Source organism: Aedes aegypti, chromosome 1, assembly GCF_002204515.2.
Source record: "Aedes aegypti strain LVP_AGWG chromosome 1, AaegL5.0 Primary Assembly, whole genome shotgun sequence".
NCBI lineage: Eukaryota > Metazoa > Arthropoda > Insecta > Diptera > Culicidae > Aedes > Aedes aegypti.
In genome coordinates, this window is record NC_035107.1 from 199,769,541 (window position 1) to 199,790,986 (window position 21,446).

The 21,446-nt window shown below is 38.0% G+C and overlaps 2 protein-coding genes across 2 annotated transcripts in view; one reads left to right on the top strand and one right to left on the bottom strand.

Moving 5' to 3' along the window:
* The window catches only part of LOC5571789 (ras-related protein Rab-11B), a 36,251-nt gene extending 24,183 nt beyond the window's left edge, over nt 1-12,068 (bottom strand). Inside the window, exon 1 of the mRNA XM_001659868.2 lies at nt 11,557-12,068. The gene's annotated coding sequence lies outside the window, so the exon portion shown is untranslated. The remainder of the gene's footprint in view (nt 1-11,556) is intronic.
* Nucleotides 12,069-15,905: 3,837 nt separating this feature from the next.
* Nucleotides 15,906-19,868, top strand: LOC5571793 (protein Peter pan). Its single transcript, XM_001659869.2, has 2 exons — nt 15,906-16,365; nt 18,668-19,868. The coding sequence occupies exons 1-2, from the start codon at nt 16,027-16,029 to the stop codon at nt 19,814-19,816; spliced, it is 1,488 nt and encodes a 495-aa protein (XP_001659919.1). The 5' UTR covers nt 15,906-16,026; the 3' UTR covers nt 19,817-19,868.
* Nucleotides 19,869-21,446: the final 1,578 nt, after the last annotated feature.

Sequence of the window (21,446 nt, forward strand, 5' to 3'; positions counted from 1 at the left end):
GTATTTTTTTTGTAAGAAGGATGAATAATTGTCACATATACTGAAAAAGAAAAGATGATGGTCTTTTCCAATCTGTGACACTTTATCAATACTCCAGAGGATTATGGAAATCCTTTCGATTCAATACATTGTTAATTCGATTCAATGCGACTATTCGATTCAATACACAATTATTCAAATCTTAAATTGCATTCAATGGAAAGGACAAACAAATACTGTTTTGATGATGATACAACCATCATTGTTGTATTGTTTATTAATGAATTTCAAATCGACGCCTTTTCATTTATCATCAACAATCTTTGTCTCAATCAATCATGGTATTTTGTCATATCTAAACCCAGAGCAAAAAAAAAGTTGATGCATTATTTAGGTGCCGTTTGATATAGAAGAACGTGAGTAAAAAAAACCTGAAAACCAATCGCCTCTAGTAGTTCCAAATAGTTGGCCCATCAACACACTAATCACACAAAGAGAGAAGATTAGGAATCAAAAACGTTATTAAAGAGTTGACACAAAGTTGTAAGTTATTTCTCGCATAACATATGGTCGGTGTAAAAAACCGCGTTTTGAAAAAAAAAAATAAACGTCGTAAAATAAGTCTTCATGCTTTTCAAAATTTCACGAACACATAAATCATACTGTAAAATGTGTTTGTATGGAAAAAAAATCTGAAACTGTTTTTACGTCGTTCGTTTAAATAACGCGTTTTTTACATCGGTTGCACGTAAAAAACCCACGCAAAAGTAAACCGCGTAGATAAACTGCAGTGTAGTTTGGATTTTCATTTAAGTCTGGGTGGCCAATACCTTTTAAATTATCTCTTTCGATCAGGGATGAGCTGGTTTTCTATAATGTTGAAGTTTATGCCCAAATTTTTCGGTTTAGAAGAAAAAAATTGACTTATCTGGAACCGGCTCAACGAAGGTCCGATAGAGAACCGAAAAATTGGTCAAGATTAAATCTGAATCATTGTTTGATTTTGCTCTCACTTCTCATATAACATCTACAGTCGAAACTATAGAAAAAGTTGAATAGGAGTCAGACATATACTAATTAGTTGGGTAGAAGTTGACGAAAAGGAAGTTGGGGTCATTCTTACTAGATCTGACCCAGTGTCTCATAGGAATACAAGGGACCATCGTAATAGATAAATGTCACTTTAGAGAATACCGTGGATCTCTGCGAATTTGAACGGACCTTATGCAAAGTATCGAGGTTCATTTTTAATTTGAACTTCTAATCACTCTACAAATAAAAGAAAATTGTACTTCTAGTTACCCCTTTGGCTCTTTAGTTTTGATATTGCGTTCCGTTCATCAAAGTTTCCCTTTCAAAATTAATCATTATTTAATCTTTCTACTGCAATCGATTTTTTTGACAAAACACTCAACTCACCCTTTCTCGAATGGAACGAGTGAAAGATGCAGTATTGACAGAAATTGATAGCTACAGAATGCACAACTCAGATACATTTACAAAGTAGTCTACCAATTGAAGAGGCCTGGGGTTGAACCCATGATCTCTTGCTTACCAAGCAAAAGCGGTAGCCAATAGACCACCGAGCCCCCCTAATTTTAGAATCCAATTTTCATAGTGCCATCAGTGCACCAGATTCCGCTCATTTAAGGGAAGTTATGTGTTTAAATGTTTATTATAAAATAACTATTGTGTCGATCAATACTATTTTTATGTCACAATGTTGCTCCAAGTATAGGTAATCAACAGCAAAACAAAAACAATTTGAAACATGTTTATAAAAAAATATTTAATTGCATTTGTTACTGCATATAAGTGTTCCTATTTCCGCTCACGGTAAACATATTTGGTGACGAACTTACTAAAAAATGCATTATTTCGAATTTCGTTATTTATCCTGATATTTTTTATAGTCAAACCATAGCTACTACTGCAATAAAAAATGCTTTATACTAAAATCAACATTTCTTCAGAATTTTTTTTATTTTTTGCATGAGCAGTTATTGAAACACACAAAAATACCTAGTGCTCCAATAACCGCTCACGAGATCTTTTTTTTCCAATAGGGAAAGTGTACCAGTTATAGCCATAGTGGATCCCTATTTGGCCATATGTAAAATTTTAATAACTTTCACATTTTAAATCTTTTTGAATGTTTTAACATCAAGATATATCTTAAATCTAACTACTACAACACACAAAAGTTTTCAAAATTTGAAGACATTAAAGTAATCACGTATGGCGAAATAGGGAACCACTATGTCCATAACTGGTACACCTACCCTATAAAGAATTATTTTATCAAAGAAAAATAATGTCAGACGACTTCATTTGAAAGTTGTTAATATTGCTAGAATATATCCGTGCGAAAATTGTTGGTTTTTGACACGAAACATCAATTTTTACACTAGTGAGCGGAAATAGGGGCATGAGCGGATACTGGTACTCTGATGGTATATCAAAACTTCGAAACCTTAATCTTGAGAAAGAAGCGACATACAACAGCGCACTTCTTATTTTAGCTTTGGGATTTTCGGAAAGCTCAAAAATCAAGAATCAATTTAGTGCCTTGGTAAATGATAAAAAAAAGAACTATAAGCATATCATAAGAAGAAGATAGTGTTGGTCATTTTAAAACTCGGAAGAATCGCCAACTAAATAAAGAAGAGTACATGACTGGTTCGTTCGCCACCATGAAATGTACAAAGTTATGACTAATATGAATATTTGAAACTCTTCGGGAAAAGAGGTCTTTCGGGGAAAATGGGTATTCGGGAGATTGGCATTTTGGGAGGAATCGACACTCGGAGAAAAGTAGCAACAATGAAAAGCTGCACTCTCTTATGATTCTGTTTTAATTGATTTCTTCTTCTTCTTGGCATTACGTCCTCACTGGGACAGAGCCCGCTTCTCAGCTGAATTTTTATCATAATTGAAAACCTAAAATAATTCGTTTTAGTTATATTTATCTTCCATAGGGATCTTGTTTAAGCCCTTTCTGGTTTATTCAGAAGTGACATTGCTCAGATTATTCCTAATAGATGTTATTTATTACAATTTGCTGATGATAATTTGTATGTCTATCAGTGGTAAAAATAGAGAAATTATGCAATGTGCCCTGGACCAGGGTTGTTAACGTTAATCAACGATAAACGCCGCTTACGTTGATTTCACTCTGGATCAACGTCAACGCCGTTGCGTTGATTTTCATGGTTGTTAGCGTCAACGTTAACGAGTTTGCGTTGAATCAACGTCAACGATCAGCGCTAACCAAAGCGTTAATTTTAATTTTCGTACAGGTTTCTAGAGAATGTTTCGAAACATCAATAAACAACACGTTTCTATGCTGATATCCCGTATCCATGGAAAATTGATTAAAACATCTAAGTTCACCGTGCAGAGCAATTATTTGTCTCCCAACAGTCAGCCTCTTCAAACCTCACAAACTTTGCTTGGAAGAACTTTCATAAATTGCAAAGATTTTCCAAGCAATATATTGTATCCTCTCATCGTTCCAGCCTCCACAGCAATGGACCGATGCACGAATTCACTATTTGACGTTTGAGCGGTGCCGTGTTATTTACGTGACCATAGCAACTAGTGAATTCGGCACCGCTCAGACGTCAAATTAGTGAACTCGTGCATCGGTTCATAGACCGAAATCGTTGCCAGAGAGCGACTTCCTTTGTCGCCATGAAGCATTCGGCATCCTTTTTTCTACCCAGCAAACAATCAAATGTTTCAGAGTAACCGCCACCAGGATGACCCCGATCTCTCATTTTCAAATACAAGTTGCCATACTGCCCTAACTTAACATGACAGATAAAATTTTAATTTAAATCGAAACTGGCAATGGCCGTGGAACAGATTTTCTTACTTCCAAGACTGTGGAGCTCTAATCTAAACATCATTTTCTCACTGAAGCTGATTAAGAGCTTCCTCTCTCAGTTAATATTCCATGAAAATTGCAATAACATCACGCATATTTTTCTTCCAAGGACATGTCATGTTTCAGAGTCTAAGTTAAAACTGATGCAAACTGCCCACACATTTTGTAATTATCTTGTTCTTATGGTGGTAATAAATTGTTCAGCCGTTATTATTACGTAAACTGAATCATTTTCTACTGTTCTACATTTGCTTATTTTTAAATACATCTCATGAGACAAAAGTTATTTTTTTTTTCAATTTATTCATACAAACCATTAATTGACTTAACTTTATTCTATGAAATGAAACGCATTCCAAAATTTCAACATCCTCATTTTGCTAATGTTTTATTCGAGCGTAAATTCAATGGAATTACTCCTGCGCAATTTTATCATACTGATGGTTCATTGATTGAAGGACTCGCAGGTTTTGGTGTATATAATTTATTTTCTGGTCATTGTTTTTGTTTTTTTTCTCAGCAGAATTAACTGCTCTTTATTTTGCGTGAAACTTGATTAGAGATTGTACACCAAATATTTATATTGTTTGTTCTGATAGATGGAGTTGTCTCCAGGCCTTGAATACAATTAATTTCAATTTCAACACTCATCATATTATTATAATGATGAAAACAATATTACTTAAACTTAGTTCTTAATGATTTATCATACAATTTGTTTGGATTCCTGCTCATAGTAAAATGTGAACAGGCAACAGACATTACCTAAATTTGGTGTTCATCACGAAATAAGTTACAGCCGTAACTTCCTACCTTCTGAATCCGAAATTGAAAGTAAAATCTTTTTTGGATTGGTGTCATTATATTTGTCCTAAAGTCATTTTCCATGGTTAAAAAATGTTACTCTTTGTCGAGATTGATGTCAAATCATTGTATTTATAACAACCATTTGTATCGCATCAACATAGTAGAATCCAATTTATGTGATTGTAGGAAATTTTATGAAGACATCAATCATTCATATTGTATTTCACTGTCACAAATTCGTTTCTCCAAGAAATAAATTAATCAATAATACAGTAGAGTTGGGTCGGCCTATTCCAGTATCTGTACGTCATAGGAAGAAACTTTTATTTCAGTTTTTGAATGAGATCTCATATTTGGTTTGATATTCTTTGTTTTTTTTTACATTTATTTTCAGATTGGAATCTGTAGTATAAGAGATTGAGCCATAATGAAAATGAAAAAAAAGCAAGCATAAGCTTTTATAAGACACAGTCTTCCACATCATGTGACTGTTCATTGGTTGATCGACTGAACCAATCAACAGACAGCTGTCAAGGATGAACGGGAAAGCAAACGTATAAAAGAAGATCGCCTGAAGCGGTCACATCAGTTTATCGACGATAGTTGAAGCGGACGGACGAAAAGGAGCAGCAGTAGCAGCAGCGGAACAACAGTGGAGAAAGCTACACCGCTCCGACGATGAGCAAGCGGCCGGCACCGCCCTCTGTTCGTCGGAGCGTCGAGACACAGCAGAGCAGCAATCGGCGCCCAGTGTGTTCCTCACTGCGGCCGTCGAAAGAAGCGGATTTAATAGAAATAAAGCTGCTCTGGTCACGACATTGGCGCAGTATATTCTCCCAGAAGTAAGTATAATGTGAATTTGGCAGTCTGGTGTGAAAAAGGACAGACATGCTGAGAAAAGAGTTAAACTGGCGAGATAAAGGATAGTTTAACTGAAAAGGCTAATGAATAAGCTATCGGCAATCTGGCGAGAATAAGGACAGATTTGCAGCAAAAATAAGAGTGCTAACTGGCGAGATAAAGGACAGTTTAGCAGAAGTAAAAATGCAGTCTGGCGAGAGAAAGGACAGATTTGCTGAACCAAAAAAAAGTGCACAGTATCACTGAAAAATGTGAAAAAAAATTGAATGTTTGGGTTTGCAAACTGGCGAGATTAAGGACAGTTTAGCAGAAGTAAAAATGCAGTCTGGCGAGAGAAAGGACAGATTTGCTGAACAAAAAAAAAAAGTTTAGAGAAATGCACAGTATCACTGAAAAATTTGAAAAAAAGAATGTTTGGGTTTGCAAACTAATGAGATTAAGGACAGTTTTTGCAGTAATTAAATATGCAGTCTGGCGAGAGAATGGACAGACTTGCTCAGTAACAGAATCGTCAAGAAAAAAAAAACACAATGGTAATGAAAAAATGTGATAAAACGAATGGGTATTTGATTTGCAAACTGGCGAGATAAAGGACAGCTTTGCAGTAATGAATAATGCAGACTGGTGAGAGAGAGGGCGAACAGGCTGAGAAAAAGATCTGACAATAAAAATCACAGTTTTACCGAAAAAATGTGATAAAATAAATGTTTGGTTTTGCAAACTGACAAGATAAAGGACAGTTTTTGTCAATGAAGAATGCAGTCTGATAAGAAAATAGACTGATTTGCTGAGCAAAAGAATATCAAGAAAAAAAAATAGTTTCAATGAAAATATGTGATTAAATGAATGTTTGTTTTTGCAATCTGGCGAAATAATGGCCGGTTTGCAGTAACAAAAAAATGCAGTAAGGATATTTAAAAAAAATATCTGGCGAGAAGGATGCATTAGCTGCAAAAATAAGTATACTAGCTAGCGAGATAAAGGACAGTTTAGTAGAACTAAAAATGCAGTTTGGCGAGAAAAAGGACAGATTTGCTTAAGAAAATTGCGTTACGTTATATTTGAATGAACCCTTACTGAGAAATGTGAAGTAATGAATGTTTGGTTTTGTAAACTGGTAAGATAAAGGACGGTTTACGGTAGTGGTTGATTAGAAATAGATCTCAAAGGATAACATTGTTCATTAGAGTGTAAGGGATGTGTTTCCGGAAAGAATGGTAAAATAGGAATTGTAGTTCGGGAAAACAAGATTGTGATAGAAAAATAGATATTGGAGAACAAATATTTTTCAAATGAACAAAGGAATAGCATGCCGGCAAGAATGTCCATAATAATAAGATAACATGAAGCGAAACTTAAAAAACGGGTGAATGGAATGTTGAATAGTCTAAAGTGTTATAAAGCAAATAAAAAAAACTAATTTTTTTTCAAACGTATTTTTTTCCATCTAATTTGCATAAGTAGCGGGTAAAAAATGAAGGAAATAAATATGGATACAATTGAAAACGATTGCAAATAAAATAGCTACACATTTTAGCGCTTTAAACAGATATTTAAGTTCATTCATGAATTATCAGTTTTAGATAAATAAAAAAAAAATGGGAAGAGGGGTGAGAGGAAATGTAGTATAAGAGATTGAGCCATAATGAAAATGAAAAAAAGCAAGCATAAGCTTTTATAAGACACAGTCTTCCACTTCATGTGACTGTTCATTGGTTGATCGACTGAACCAATCAACAGACAGCTGTCAAGGATGAACGGGAAAGCAAACGTATAAAAGAAGATCGCCTGATGCGGTCACATCAGTTTATCGACGATAGTTGAAGCGGACGGACGAAAAGGAGCAGCAGTAGCAGCAGCGGAACAACAGTGGAGAAAGCTACACCGCTCCGACGATGAGCAAGCGGGTGGCACCGCCCTCTGTTCGTCGGAGAGTCGAGACACAGCAGAGCAGCAATCGGCGTCCTGTGTGTTCCTCACTGCGGCCGTCGAAAGAAGCGGATTTAATAGAAATAAAGCTGCTCTGGTCACGACAGAATCGATTTTGACTTTCTCCCTCACTGGCTTCTGATGACCTTCTTAACTTAACGCCCATTGTTATGTTTCAAGATCATGGCTCTGTTATGGGTTGTTACCGTGTAACGTTAGTTTTGTGACTCTTTGAGAAAGATTTCCAAAAGAAATCACTCAAAAGGGGTTTTCCCTTTTAAAACATTATTCTCTATGAGTATCTCCTCGACCAGTGGATTACTCCAAAATTGTATCACAATTATATAAAAAATTGTTACAAATAACAAATTTTATTTCATTTTTCTGAGAAGCCCTCTGAGTTGGTTGAGGAATTTATAACACAATTGAAACAAAATCAGTTATGACAACAAAAGCTAATTAAAATCCTTGAATTGAATAATGTTTTAAATTAAAAACTATATATTATACACTTCAAGGCTGATTCAAAACTAGGTTTTGGTTCATCAGCAAATTACAAAATTATAATCAACTTCATCATTTAAAGAAAATCGCTTCACTCGATTTTGAATGTTCCTAACATTCCTAACCTAAGGAAAATCGATTCAACATCGCCCATTGCTAGCTATCAGGAGCTTCCATTGGAAATGACTCAGTAATGTACAATTTTGTTTGACGACACGACTCCAAAATATTCCAATATTATTTGTGCAGAGTTTCCACTTGAGAATTGATCAAAAGCTTCACCCAGCATTTCAGAAATCGGAATTGTTGGCTAAGGGACAATGAAATCATGCGATGCTCCATTGCGAGCTAGCTCATCTGCCAATCCGTTTCCAGCGATGGAAGAATGGCCAGGTGCCTGCTATCAGGGATTGAATCCTGAGAAAATTGAGAGAATCTCTCACGTATCGCTCTCTGTAACTATCATAACATGCTGCACATTATGAGAAACTGTTTATCGTATACTGCTACAAGTTTGATCAGATTGGGGGGATAGTAGTGCATGATAAAACCCCTCTAAACATGCTCCAAGCCTGGGGGACACTGTTGTTATTGGAAGTTCGTGGATTGTTTATCGTGCCAGTAAAGAAAAACACCTATCCCCAACGGTAAACAAGCGAGAAAAATGGATTTTATCATCGCTCTCTCGTTGGGGCTCTCGCTCGCTGCTTTCATTTATCAGACTTGTTACACCTTGCGATACAATGACGATCGTGGACCGCAACAGATGGGATGTTTTTCTTTGCTTGCTTTGATCGTGCTTCATTCTCAAATGAGAGCGAATTCTGCAACGCCTGCCTGCTATACAAGGTTTACTGGATTCAGTTCATCAATTTGAGTTCGAAATGCGATGACAAGCCTCGACTATCTAATATACATCTTTATAAATAGCGAGATGTACACTCTGCCCGTGAAGGGAGTTGTCTGGAAAATTTCCTATAAGGCAAGTGACAAGCAATTGTGAGATTACTCGGAGCAAAGACAATTATGTCCCAATTCACCAGAAGTGGAAACATCCAAATCACTAGGATTTCCTAAGGACGGAGTGTATCTATGAAATTTGGTCGCAACCTGGGAGGGAGGCACAGATACTACACACGAAATTTGATGCAATTTTTTTTCCAAACTGCAAGATAACTCCAGGTTGCCAACGACAATCAAGGCAGGCTTGGTGAAAATCGCTAGTTTTCATTTGTTGTGTACCTTCGATCTTTCTGGACAAACATTGAAAAAGGGCCACAGTTTTCTATGCGTTTAATTTTCAATTTTATTGAAAACTGTAAAAAGAGTCTCATTCCAATACGTTATATTCAATTAGAATGAACGGTGCTCTCGTGACGTTACTTTTGGATGTGCATGAATTGATTCGATTTTTGCTACTTTTGATGAAATGCAAAAATATGCTTTGGCTAATTAGGCGCTTTCATCATGTTTGTCTATTGTTTAAGATCCGGGCTCACAGCAACAGTTTGTGACAGCAAAATCTCGGCTGATTGTGACGTAGAGAAATTTTGTATTGGTTTCTCCCTCCCAGGTCGCAACCAATTCAATATAGAGTTCCCAGTTTGTCAACCGGGGATTCCTAAAACGCAAAAGACTACGAAGTTACATTCGAATGTTGAAAGAAGATGTAGCGATGATCAGATAATGATTCCGCATCTGATAAATGCCAATTCGTCAACTCGTGACTAATTATGTTAGAGAAGAGCGTTATGTCTAACACTTCTTCTCTAACAGATACCATGAAGGTTGGGCGATTGCTAATATTAAGTAATCCAGGATCTGTACTACTTAAGTGTTCAAACAGACTGGAGGCTCTAAAATTAATATCTGAGCTAGCCTGGGACACGGTTATATGAAAAATTTAGATTCACGCTCCAGTCCACTTTTTGGATTGCATTTAGGTCCCATAACAACTGTGCAAAATTTCAGCTCGATCGGAGAAACTATATATTAGCGCCAGCCGTTCAAAGTTTGTATGGGATTTACTATGGGCAAACTTACTTTTGCAAAAAAAAATTGCCAGAGGCCGCCCATTGACCTCTATAAAAAAAATCTGAACACAGACCTCGATAGGTATTTCTACGATGAACAACATTGTCGAAGACCGCAAAGCAATCCGATGCTTGTGAAAAAGGTTATTAAGCATAGCCTATTCCTAAATTTTGCCCGATTTTGTTATTATTGTTATTCCTTTACGTGTTAATCAACGTCGCGTTGCCATTAGGTTTTCATTGAATAACTTTTTTCACAAGTGTCGGATTGTTTCGCGGTCTTCGGCAATATTCTTCATCGTAAAAATACCTATCGAGGTCTGTGTTCAGAATTTTTATAGAGGTCAATGGGCGGCCTCTGGCATTTTTTTTTTTGCAAAAGTAAGTTTTCCTATAGTACATCCCATACAAACTTTGAACGGCTGGCGCTAAAATATAGTTTCTCCGATCGAGCTGAAATTTTGCACAGTTGGTATGGGACCTAAATGCAATCCAAAAAGTGGACTGGAGCGAGAATCTAAATTTTGTCCCACACTACTGCCCACAGATGATGTGATGAGCATTGGCATCGGAAGGCCCTGAAATTTAATCGTAAAGCTATTTTTAATAACTCTTTTGCCGAAAACTTTTGATTCTTTGCACCTATTGTGGTGCAGCAGTACCCATAGTGGAGGATCTCATAAGAAACCAATGGATTGCACCATGAAATGAAATCATACCTCCACAAAAGGAACAGTATTCCTATTTTGATACAAGGGATGATTGCAGAGAAATTTTAAATGATTCGTGATTTCATGGATTTATCAGCATATTTTAGCACGATTTATCAGCATATTTTATCTCTTTCCTTTTAGGTGAACTAATGGTACATTTTCCCTACTGTAGGTAAACAATATTTTAACTTTGCAGTCAATGATATTTAGGACATAGTATCAATATGCCCTGAATGATTTATTTATTTATCCCTCAATCCCTTGTTTCACAAGTAGTCGACACACTATAATATTTAACGATATTATTTAGATGACCCACAGTAACATAGTCGCAAATTACCTTATGTCGTTTTCGTTTTTAGGAACTGGGTCGGTGATCAACACATAAACAAACCAACGTCAAGCAAATTGTAGTTCGGTCGAACCTGAATCGGGTTAGGGTTGAAACTGTAATTCAGAATAGGTTGCGTCAGTTCCAACCTAGGTTCAAAAACGAATTCGACATTGAAGTATTTCTTTGTCGAACGTAACACAACACCCTACCCTATTGTTCTGATGCATTTCACGCACACATACACACTCCCGCAAAACCGTCACATGCACTCACACATACACCTGTAGCAAGGGACGACACAACACTGATGACTGATGTGAGAAGTGACTTTTAGCCACCAAGTAGTGAATGATAATCATTCTGATATGCAGAATATGATGAGACGATATTTTCCAGCACAATATTGAACACTACTTAACCCGATCACAATTTCCGGTCAATTCCGGCCATTCCAAGCTCCAAAAGATAGAAAGTGACTACTATTGCACAAAACATTCACTTTCTTACTTTGAACTTTTTCCTTTGCGGTAATCCGACTAGAAGTAAGTTTCTTCTCCTCAGGCTCTGATGGAATCGGATCCAAAACTGCTCATGTCACTGTTTCTTCCTCCCGAGCGGAAAAATATACCGATGAAACCAGACCTCTTTTCCTCCGGATGCACCAGATTCCTTGTTTTAGCGCAGTTGGCTTTTCTTATTCACACACAAAAGTCCAAAACTGGCTTCTGCTAGTTGGACACGTCCACAGCAAGGAACGAAAGAAAGGAAAAAGTATCCGCACCGATTTTCCGCTGAACAGAAGAATAACTCGCGACGTTCTGATTCCGGTTCCGCGACCCCCGAGCAGGTTTTCAAACGGGACAGAAAAAGAGTGGTCCAAGGGTTGTTCCCGGCCCGTGAACTTTGCGAATAAGAGACGTTGCGACGATTGTTGGCTGATTCGACGAGAAACAAAATGTCGGCTCTGGCTGCACTCTCCTGATGGTGACGGTTGCCTGGATCGTTCTTTTTGCGAGCGATGATCCGCTGGTTGATGGGGCCAGGGCTGCCGAATCCGAGGGAAATTATATCCGCTAAATCTTTGAGATTACGAATTTCATATGAAATGACTTGATTTGGAATGCTGTAAACTTAAATTTCGTGTTTCTTAAGATTTTTATATGTTTATCATGCATTTATAATTTCAACTCATTGAACTTCCGACCAGATAATAGATATCCAGGATTTCCGAGATAAAATAAGTTTTTGGAGGCACTGACAATGAGTCATAATATACAACCCAGTGTTGATAATATGGATGAGCAGTTAACAGGTCCGTCAATGGAAGTTGTCATTTGATGGTAGGGTGGCCATTTAATAAGCCATTTTACGAAGCCTGATCAAATGACAGGAGACCTGGGATTTTTCAATCATCGTCGTCAGTTTTCGCGACGATGATGGTTGATGACTGTGCGCATTTCTAGCGTAGCTTTTCATCCAGGCGAAAACTTAAATGGAGAAAAATTATTAAAATATTTCTGATCACAAAAGTGCTTTTTTATGTGCAATATGGGTAACAAAGAGGTAGCTGATACAATAACTAGGTGTAATGTTGCAGTAACGAACATTTTTGGATCTCATTTTTGTCATTTTCTCCATGTCCTCGTTTGGTAAGATGAGGCGTTGTTGAAAATCACGCTGAATTTAATCCCAGGTCTCCTGTCAATTGACGCCGTTGCGGCGATCAGCTGTTCCGAAACGTCTTGTAAAATGGCTCATTCTACACCGTTTTTTTTTAATTTGCAATTTGTTACTGTGGGTCATCCAAATGAGCCTCTGCATGCCATATGTTTGACTTTTACTGTGCGCACTGTTTTCAAGTTGCCCGTGAGAGAGAGCGAGACAGCACCAACACAAGGCGCATGAGCCTATGCATGCTATAAAACGTTTGACTTTTACTGTGCGCCCTGTTTTCAAGTTGCTTGTGGGAGAGAGCGAGACAGCACCAACACACGGCGCACAGTAAAAGTCATGAGAACAAAAGAATTTATGGCACGTACAGAGGTTCATAGTAAAAGTCAAAAGAACAAAGGAATTTATGGCACTTACAGAGGCTGATAATGAGCCTCTGTACGTGCCATAAATTCTTTTGTTCTTCTGACTTTTACTGTGCGCCGTGTGTTGGTGCTGTCTCGCTCGCTCTTACAAACGACTTGAAAACAGGGCGCACAGTAAAAGTCAAACGTTTTATAGCATGTAGAGGCTCATATCGTTAATACAGTGTGTCGACTACCTACTAAATCAGGGAATAAGCCATTTTACGAGACGTTTCGGAACAGCTGATCGTCGCTGCGGCGTCAATTGACAGGAGACCTGGGATTAAATCCAGTGTGATTTTTAACAACGCCTCATCTACCAAACGGGGACATGGAGAAAATGACAAAAAAGAGATCCAAAAATGTTCGTTACTGCAACATTACACCTAGTTATTGTATCAGCTACCTCATTGTTACTTATATTGCACATAAAAAGGTACTTTTGTGATCAGAAATATTTTAATAATTTTTCTCCATTTATGTTTTCGCCTGAATGAAACGCTACGCTAGAAATGCGCACAGTTTTCAACCATCATCATCGCGAAAACTGACGACGATGATTGAAAAATCCCAGGTCTCCTGTCATTTGACCTGCTTCGTAAAATGGCTCATAGGGTCCTAAAGCCCTGTCCCAATTTTAGTACCAAACGCTTAAGTTTAGGCCAAAAACACATGTTTACTCAATTTTTGAATGCTTTTTGTTAGTTTCCTGCCCAAAAAAATATTTTTTTTCTGATTTTTGAAATTTTGTCACACCCCCTGCTTTAAACTCAAATTTTGGGTGTATTTTTTTCTCCGTGTCCCTTCCGAAATGTCAGATAGGAACAACCCCAGTGTAAAAACGTCGAGCCCCTGTGGCGTTTTTGTCGACTACGTTCACGTCAAACATGATCAAAAGTGTCAAGGTTCAAATTTGGACTCATTTTCAAAATTAAAGTTTGAAATGTTATAGCCGTTCTTTGAGTGGGAAAATTTGCCAAAGTGTTTGCAAGAACACGCTATATCGTGTTATTTAATTAAAACAAGTTTTTATCAAACATTTTAGGACCCTATTTCCCTTGAGGTCAAGGCAAGGGGCAAGACAGTGTTCAAAGCAGGGTGAATCTGGAGCAGTTCAGAGTAACTCTGAGCAACTCTGAGGAATTTGCAAATCAAAATTCCCATCCTTAAATCATCTTGGTTTTGACAAAATGGTATACAACAAAACCAATAATAAACCAAACTCAGTCTGTCGAATCTAATCAACGTAAAATAAAAAAGATGAAAAGTTTTGAAGTGATTTCAAATTAAAGTGAGTAAATCCACATTTTTATGTTTTTGAATTTCCTTAATTTGCTATAGTTCAATTTTTCCTAGGAAATATTCCTGAGCTGAACACAGCAATGGATCCAGCGTGGAAGACATGCCTTTTGAAACAATCAAACGGTTATCCTGCTGCTACTACGCATACGCTATGCCAAGTCTGGAGATTGAACCAAATCGGAATCAAAAACCAAGTAAGTGGCCGAAAGCAGATGAATTTGCCCAAAACATGGGGAGAAAAAGAAAGAAAAAAGCTGCTGAAAAGAAAACGCCAACCTCTAACTACAAATATGTTTGCCCGAGAAAGACACGAGACCGATCGACCTGGAGGAAAAAACTGCAAATGAGGTGAATTTCCAGTGCCGGGAGAAATATTCCGTTTACAATTCGCGGAAGAAACAGGTCTATTTCCTGTCGGAAATTTTACTCAGTTTCGATGACGAGTCTATATTCCAATATTTTGTATTTACACCTATAAAATAAAATATGAATCGAATAAAGTTTTTTTGTTTGTTTTTTATTATCGTTATGGAGCTCATAATGTAGGAGATTCGAACTGAAAGATCATTCATTATTACGTCGTGCCATAGGTTTTATTAACACGCACTTTAGACTACACCACAGGCAAAACTCCATTCAGGATGATTTATGATACTCTTCTCGGACAGTCGTTTTGTTCGACTTTGATGAATTAAGCCCCAAGCACAATGTGAGCGGCAGCGCGGTACAATGGCAAAACGGCAACCCCATCTTAAGCTACACTCTACTTGTCAAGTCAACGTTGAAAAGGATTTAGTCAACATGGGATTGATAAGTGAAGTACAGATCAAGATGGGCATGCCGTTTTGCCGTTGTACCGCGTTGCCGTTCACATTGTGCTTGGGGCCTTATGAGTAAACTCTGGTGCAAATATTCACTCATGTTGAATCTGTCTTGCCCCTTGGGACCCATTCACAATTTTCATAACGCTTTAGGAGGTGGGTGAGTGTCCGAACGTGGTTACGACTCATACAGAAATAGCAGACTATCAATACAAAAAGCGTCACTAGGGGGTGGGTGGGTGTCCAGAATTGCCAATTTTAGCGTTATGAAATATATGAATAAACCCTAGCGGAATCAATTTTTTGATCGTTTCTTGTCCTAGGGCCCATCCACAAATTTCATAACACTGTAGAGGGAGGGTGGGTGTCCTCATGACGTTACAGTTCATACAAAATTTGTTAAACATTCATACAAAAAGCGTTACGAAGGGGTGGGTGGCCATCTATGAAATTTGTGAACAAGCCAATATCCTTTTGTATTTATGAACAGCGGTACTAGCCATTAACCAATGATTACTAACGTCCACTTTGTAAGTTGCTCTCGTTATTTTGTGCGCTTTGCTATAATATTTTTAGCACTGGGCTGAAAACTGTCACAACAAACGTGCTTCAACTTTGGTTTGGTCGGTTCGCTCATTTTCTAGTTTCCCAAACACGCGTGTTTGGCGAGATGGACCAACTCGTGGTCTTAGCCAGTCGAAAAGACAATCCAAAAAAAAAAAAAAACACGCGTGTTTTCTGTTGAAATTCAAACATCCAGCTAAAATATTTAAGCCAAAATGCGCAAAAAAGGACGTCGCAACAAGAAAGCGCCCAAAGTGAAGGTGGATGCTCCCGTTTTCGAAGAACCGACGGCACTCAAGAATGCACCGCACACATTTGTTATCCATCGAGGCGAAAGGTGTTCCTCGGTGGTGGCACTGTCCCGAGATTTCCGTCGCATGATGGAACCTTTTACCGCTAGCGCCCTGCGGGAACGACGCGTCAACAAGGTCAAGGATTTTGTCCACCTGTCCGGATTCTTCCACGTATCACACATGTGCCTGTTCTCGCTGTCCCCGCAAACGTTGTCACTGAAAATCATTCGCATGCCAAAGGGACCGACTCTGACCTTCCGGGTAAGTAAAGTGTTAGAACCACAGGGCTGGTAGCTTTTATACCAAAATTTCCTTCTTCGTTTTGTGAATAAGTCGCCGTACATAATTACAGAGATGCTTCAGAGCGACCCCAGACATACTTTCAGAGATTCTAGTCGACTATTCCACTGGTGCTTCAGGAATATTTTCATGGATTTCTAATGAAATGTTTGAAGTTTTTTAGAATACTTTCAGAAGGAGGATCTCTACCCAAATTCTACCAAGAATTTGTCCAGAAATACCTACCATGATTTCTCTAGGAATGCTTAAAGATTTTTTTTCAAGATTTTATACAGGAAATTCTTTGGAACTCCTAGAACTAGTATCAATCACAGGAACTACTCTAAATCGAATCCCCGAGATTAGGTATGCCATTTCTTATTTTGTATGAGCAGAATATTCTTAAACTTCGTCAATTTTGAAATAGAAATACAATATTATGTACCTATACCTATTTTATTTTACATGAAATGGAAGCGAAGGTTTAGAAATTATTAAATATCGCCCTATTTTTTTGCAATTTCTCATCGTAAAATGCTGTTTTTCATCACGCCTGTCTGGAACGATCTACTTTCCTATACTGAATTCGTAAATTAAGCATCTGTAAATCCGCAAGGAATTACTAAAGAAAACCCTACAGTAATCTCTGATGGAACTTGAATTCTAAGTATGCCTTGATGAATTCATACGATGATCTCTGAAAGAATTCCTGGATTATTGATATTTTTTCTCTAGGATGTTTGTAATAAATTGATAAATAACTGAAAAAAAATTCGAATCTCTGTAAGACTTTTTGAAGAAATTTGGAAACAATCGCTGAAGAAATTTAAGTATGAGTGATCGGACTGTAATAATTGCTGTAGTATTAATTAGTGTGGAATCTTGAATGAAGATTTGAAGAATCCATGGAATTTTGGAAATTTATTTGAAAAATAAATTGAAGCAATAATATGTTGATGAAATGCTGGAGAAACTTAATGAGGTATACCAGATCTAGTTTATTGGGAAATTTTTGAAAAGTTTATGATAGATTTCATCGACTAATGCCTCAAGGAGTTTTTGGAGAATGAGTACTCGTAGATGATTTTTTTAATAATCCTTATAAAAATACCAGGAATAAAATTAAAAATTGGCGTAGGAATTATTGTAGGGGTTTTTTTTAAATGTCGAACTTATTTTTTTAAACTTTGGAATAAACCTTTGTGGAAGAACTCCTGTAGGATCCATGGGAAATATCCTAGAAGTAACAGCTGGAAAACCCTGTAAAAGGACACATGAAAAAAACATGTGGAGGAAATCCTGGGATATTCTATAGGATTACAAATTACTGGATGAATTAGCGTTTGAGATGTTCTGGGCCAAATTCTGAAGAAATTCCTCTAAGTATCCCCTGAAAATCCCTAAATAGCATCACATAAAGAGTACCTCAAAGTATTCCAGAAGAATTATCTGGAAAAAAAACACTAGTTTCCGAATCATTCCTCGGAAACTGAGAAAATATCATTGAGAACTTGTGGAATAGTTGCATAATAGTCTTTGGGGTTTCTCTGAAGCCTCTAGAACTTTGCCACTAGGATTCACTGCAAGTAGATTAACCCCTCTACTAGCATCATAATTTTTACAACAAAAATATATCAAAATCACGATAACTTTTTTGTTTTTAGATTTTTTGCACGATTCTCAACAAGTTCCCAAAATACTCTTCTACATTCAGAGTTTGTGTCGATTTTGATCCAGAGATATTCTGAAATGGCTTGGGGGACCAACGCATAGCCATTTATATGTCTGATACTCCCCTCTGACCGTATTAGGCTTCTGAAAACTAAAAAAAAATCATATTTTAATTCTATGATTTCTTGGAGACAACTCAACCGATTTTTTTCCTTTAGGTCCTTATTACCTGACATTGTACGGCTCAATTTTTTTGTTTTTTATAAATTAACTAAAAAAATGACGACCATGGTAATTTTATATGGAATCCCCCAAGGATCATCGAAATATCTTAAAAGTCAGATGATCAACGATCAATAGGCTTAGCCGAGTGGTTAGAGTCCGCGGGAAAGCCATGCCGAAGGTGTCTGGGTTACAAAAATTCGCGCGACAACCGAAAGGTTAATCACTCCTTATATAATTTCTGGAGGAATTTCTGTACAAATTTCTAGTAAAAATAGAGTTTAGAAACCTTTCATTAAAATAGATTTTTTAGAAACGCGTCTAAAAAGTTACCTGCTACCAACATTAAAAACATGAATAATCAAAAATAAGCCACTTCCATAATCCACAGGTGACGCAATACACTCTCGCCAAGGACGTGATCAGTATGACGAAAAAGCAATTTGTGGACGAGGAAAGCTTCCATACGGCCCCGTTGGTCATTCTGAATAGTTTCAGCGGTGAAGGAAGACATCTGAAACTAATGGCTTCGACTTTCCAGAACATGTTTCCGCCCATCAATTTATCAACGGTGAAGCTTTCGTCGTTGAAACGGTGTGTTCTTCTATCGTACAATCCAGTTTCCAAACTGATCGATCTGCGCCACTATTCCGTCACTGTGGTACCGGTGAACTTGAACAAGGGTGTTAAGAAAGTCGTAACACGAAACATCCCCAACATGTCCAAGTTTGAAGACATCGCTGATTTTGTGGAGAAAGGTCATTTGCTGTCTGACTCTGAATTCGATGACGAAGAAACTCATGTTGTTCTTCCGCAAAATCTACGGAGAGGCAACCTTGCGGACAACAAATCTTCGTTGCGGTTGCACGAAATTGGGCCTCGTGTAACAATGCGCCTGATGAAGATCGAGGAAGATTTGCTGACGGGAGAAGTTCTGTATCACGACTACATCCAGAAGAATGCCATCGAAGTGGAGGAGCTGCGCAAGAAGCGTGCCGCCAAAAAGCGTCTGAAGGAGCAACGCAAGGAGAAGCAGGAGGAGAACAAGAAAAAGAAGGACGTTCAGAAGGCAGAACACAAGGCCAAGACTTCTGGTGGAACTCTCACCGACAGGGACAAGCAGTTGCTCAAGGATGCTGAGGAAGCCATTGGCGAGCAGTCGGATGAGGATGATACCCGATACTATGAGGATGCTATTGGGGAAGCGCCAGAAAAAGAACTGTTCCAAGGACAAAGCGGCACCAGAAAGAGGCCTTTCATTCCAAAGGGATCGAACTATTCGCTGAAACCGAAGAAGCCCAAACTGGACAAGAAGAAGGAATACGATGAAGATGATAGAGATGACCGTAGAGGTCGGGCTGGGCCAGGAAAGAAGGGCAAAGGTTCCTTCAAGGGAAAAGGGACGCCATCTAAGAAAGGCGGTAAGTTCTCGGGAAAGAAAACTGGCGGAGACTACAAGGGAAAGTCAAAGTATGCCGGTAAGAAAGGGGAAGGAAAAGGTCAAGGAAAACCGAAGTTTAAGGGGGGCAAGAGGAAGTAGTTAATCAGGATGTTACATTTTTAATATAAACTTAGATGGTAACACCAAAAAACGAGTGTTGTATATTGTATCACTTATCCATTCTAGTTTTGTGATAGGACTGATTCCACGACTTCGTGTAATAAAAAATGATTTGTCAATGAATCAGTAGGTATTTGACAATGGGTTACATGCATGTCTTGATTCGCTACTCGCCACACCGTAACGCACATGCGCTAGTGTCTATGCACGAAAAATCGCTAAAAGGTAACGCGAAAAATATTTGTATGGCGAAAAGCATCTAACGAATTATTTCTCAAAATTGGGAACTATTTTCTAAAAAATATTTGGTACCGGTTGTACATAATGATAATGACTATCGAGCCTACCAAATATTTTTTCGATTAATGCTTTCATTTACGAGATATTTGAATTTAGATGCCTTTCCCCATACAAAATAAAACAAGAAAACTTCTGCTGATCAACTGTAGGCAAGAGTAAAGCAGGTAATCCATTACCTACCTTGATACCTTGATGGCTACAGCGTAGCGTCACGCCATTGCTGGACGTATTGTAGAGCTCCATCTTCGTCGGTCTTGGGCGAAACTTCTCCAATTGCCCCGAACCTTTAGGGTCGCCAGGTCCTCTTCCACTGCGTACAGCCAGCGTATTCATGGTGTTCCCCGACGCCGCGACCTCTACCTGATTCCCTGCTGAATATTATTTTCGCAATTCTTTCTTCCGACATTCGCACTAATTGACTAGCCCACTGAAATATGTCATATTTTACACACTTGATAATATCGGAATCCAAAGATGGCCGGCACAATGGCCGATTTGTGCCCCTACTCACGTTTTCAAAGGCACTAAACTGAAGAAATAGAAGGCAAACGTTTCTGATCTTCTTATTTTAAGCTTTCTGCTAGTGCACAAAGCCAACATAAAAAGTGCGCTGTTGATGGATGCTTTCTTCGCGAGATTTGTGCCTTTGAAGTTTTAGTGCAATCTTAAAAGTTGATTCAAAACTGTTTCACCTTAACGCTCGAAAACACCGAAAACATTCCGGTCTGCCTCGTTTAACGTCCACGCTTCGTGCCCGTAGGCTCTCCGAAAGAATCAATGTTTTATAGAGGGCGAATTTTGTTTCCGTAAAAGGCCCTATTCACAGCCGCACACGGAGAAATATTTTTACCTAATTTTTGAGTTTACTTAACCCAAAATTAAGTATATCGATTATAGTTTCAAACCAAAATCTCTCGGTTTTCTCTTTCTCCCACACGGATGTTGTCAGAAATAGAGAGAGCTGCATCTACCCAATGGGGGTACTTTGGCCCAATAAGCCAAAATTTGGGTAAATGCAACTTTTCTCAATTTTGCGTTAAATCAACCCAAAATTGAGTATATTTTTCTAATGGAATTAGAGCCAAACTACCTACTGGGGACCTTGGAAATTTAGCCAAAATTGAGTTATTGGGCTCAACTACGGAATTGCGTTGAAACAACCCAAAATTGAGTTGAATTCCGTCTCCGTGCAGCACGTCTTTTCACTTCGCGGTAACCGTCGTTGTCACATGTGAAGTGTTCCAAGGTAAACAAATTCTTCAACAACTTCAAACACATCCCCATCAAACGCTACCTCAGCACCAACACC

Bases quoted from the DNA above. Each gene is read 5' to 3' on its own strand.
- LOC5571793 (XM_001659869.2), top strand. From the start codon at position 16,027: ATGCGCAAAAAAGGACGTCGCAACAAGAAAGCGCCCAAAGTGAAGGTG. The intron at 16,366-18,667 runs GTAAGTAAAGTG...CATAATCCACAG, and splicing joins GACCGACTCTGACCTTCCGG to GTGACGCAATACACTCTCGC.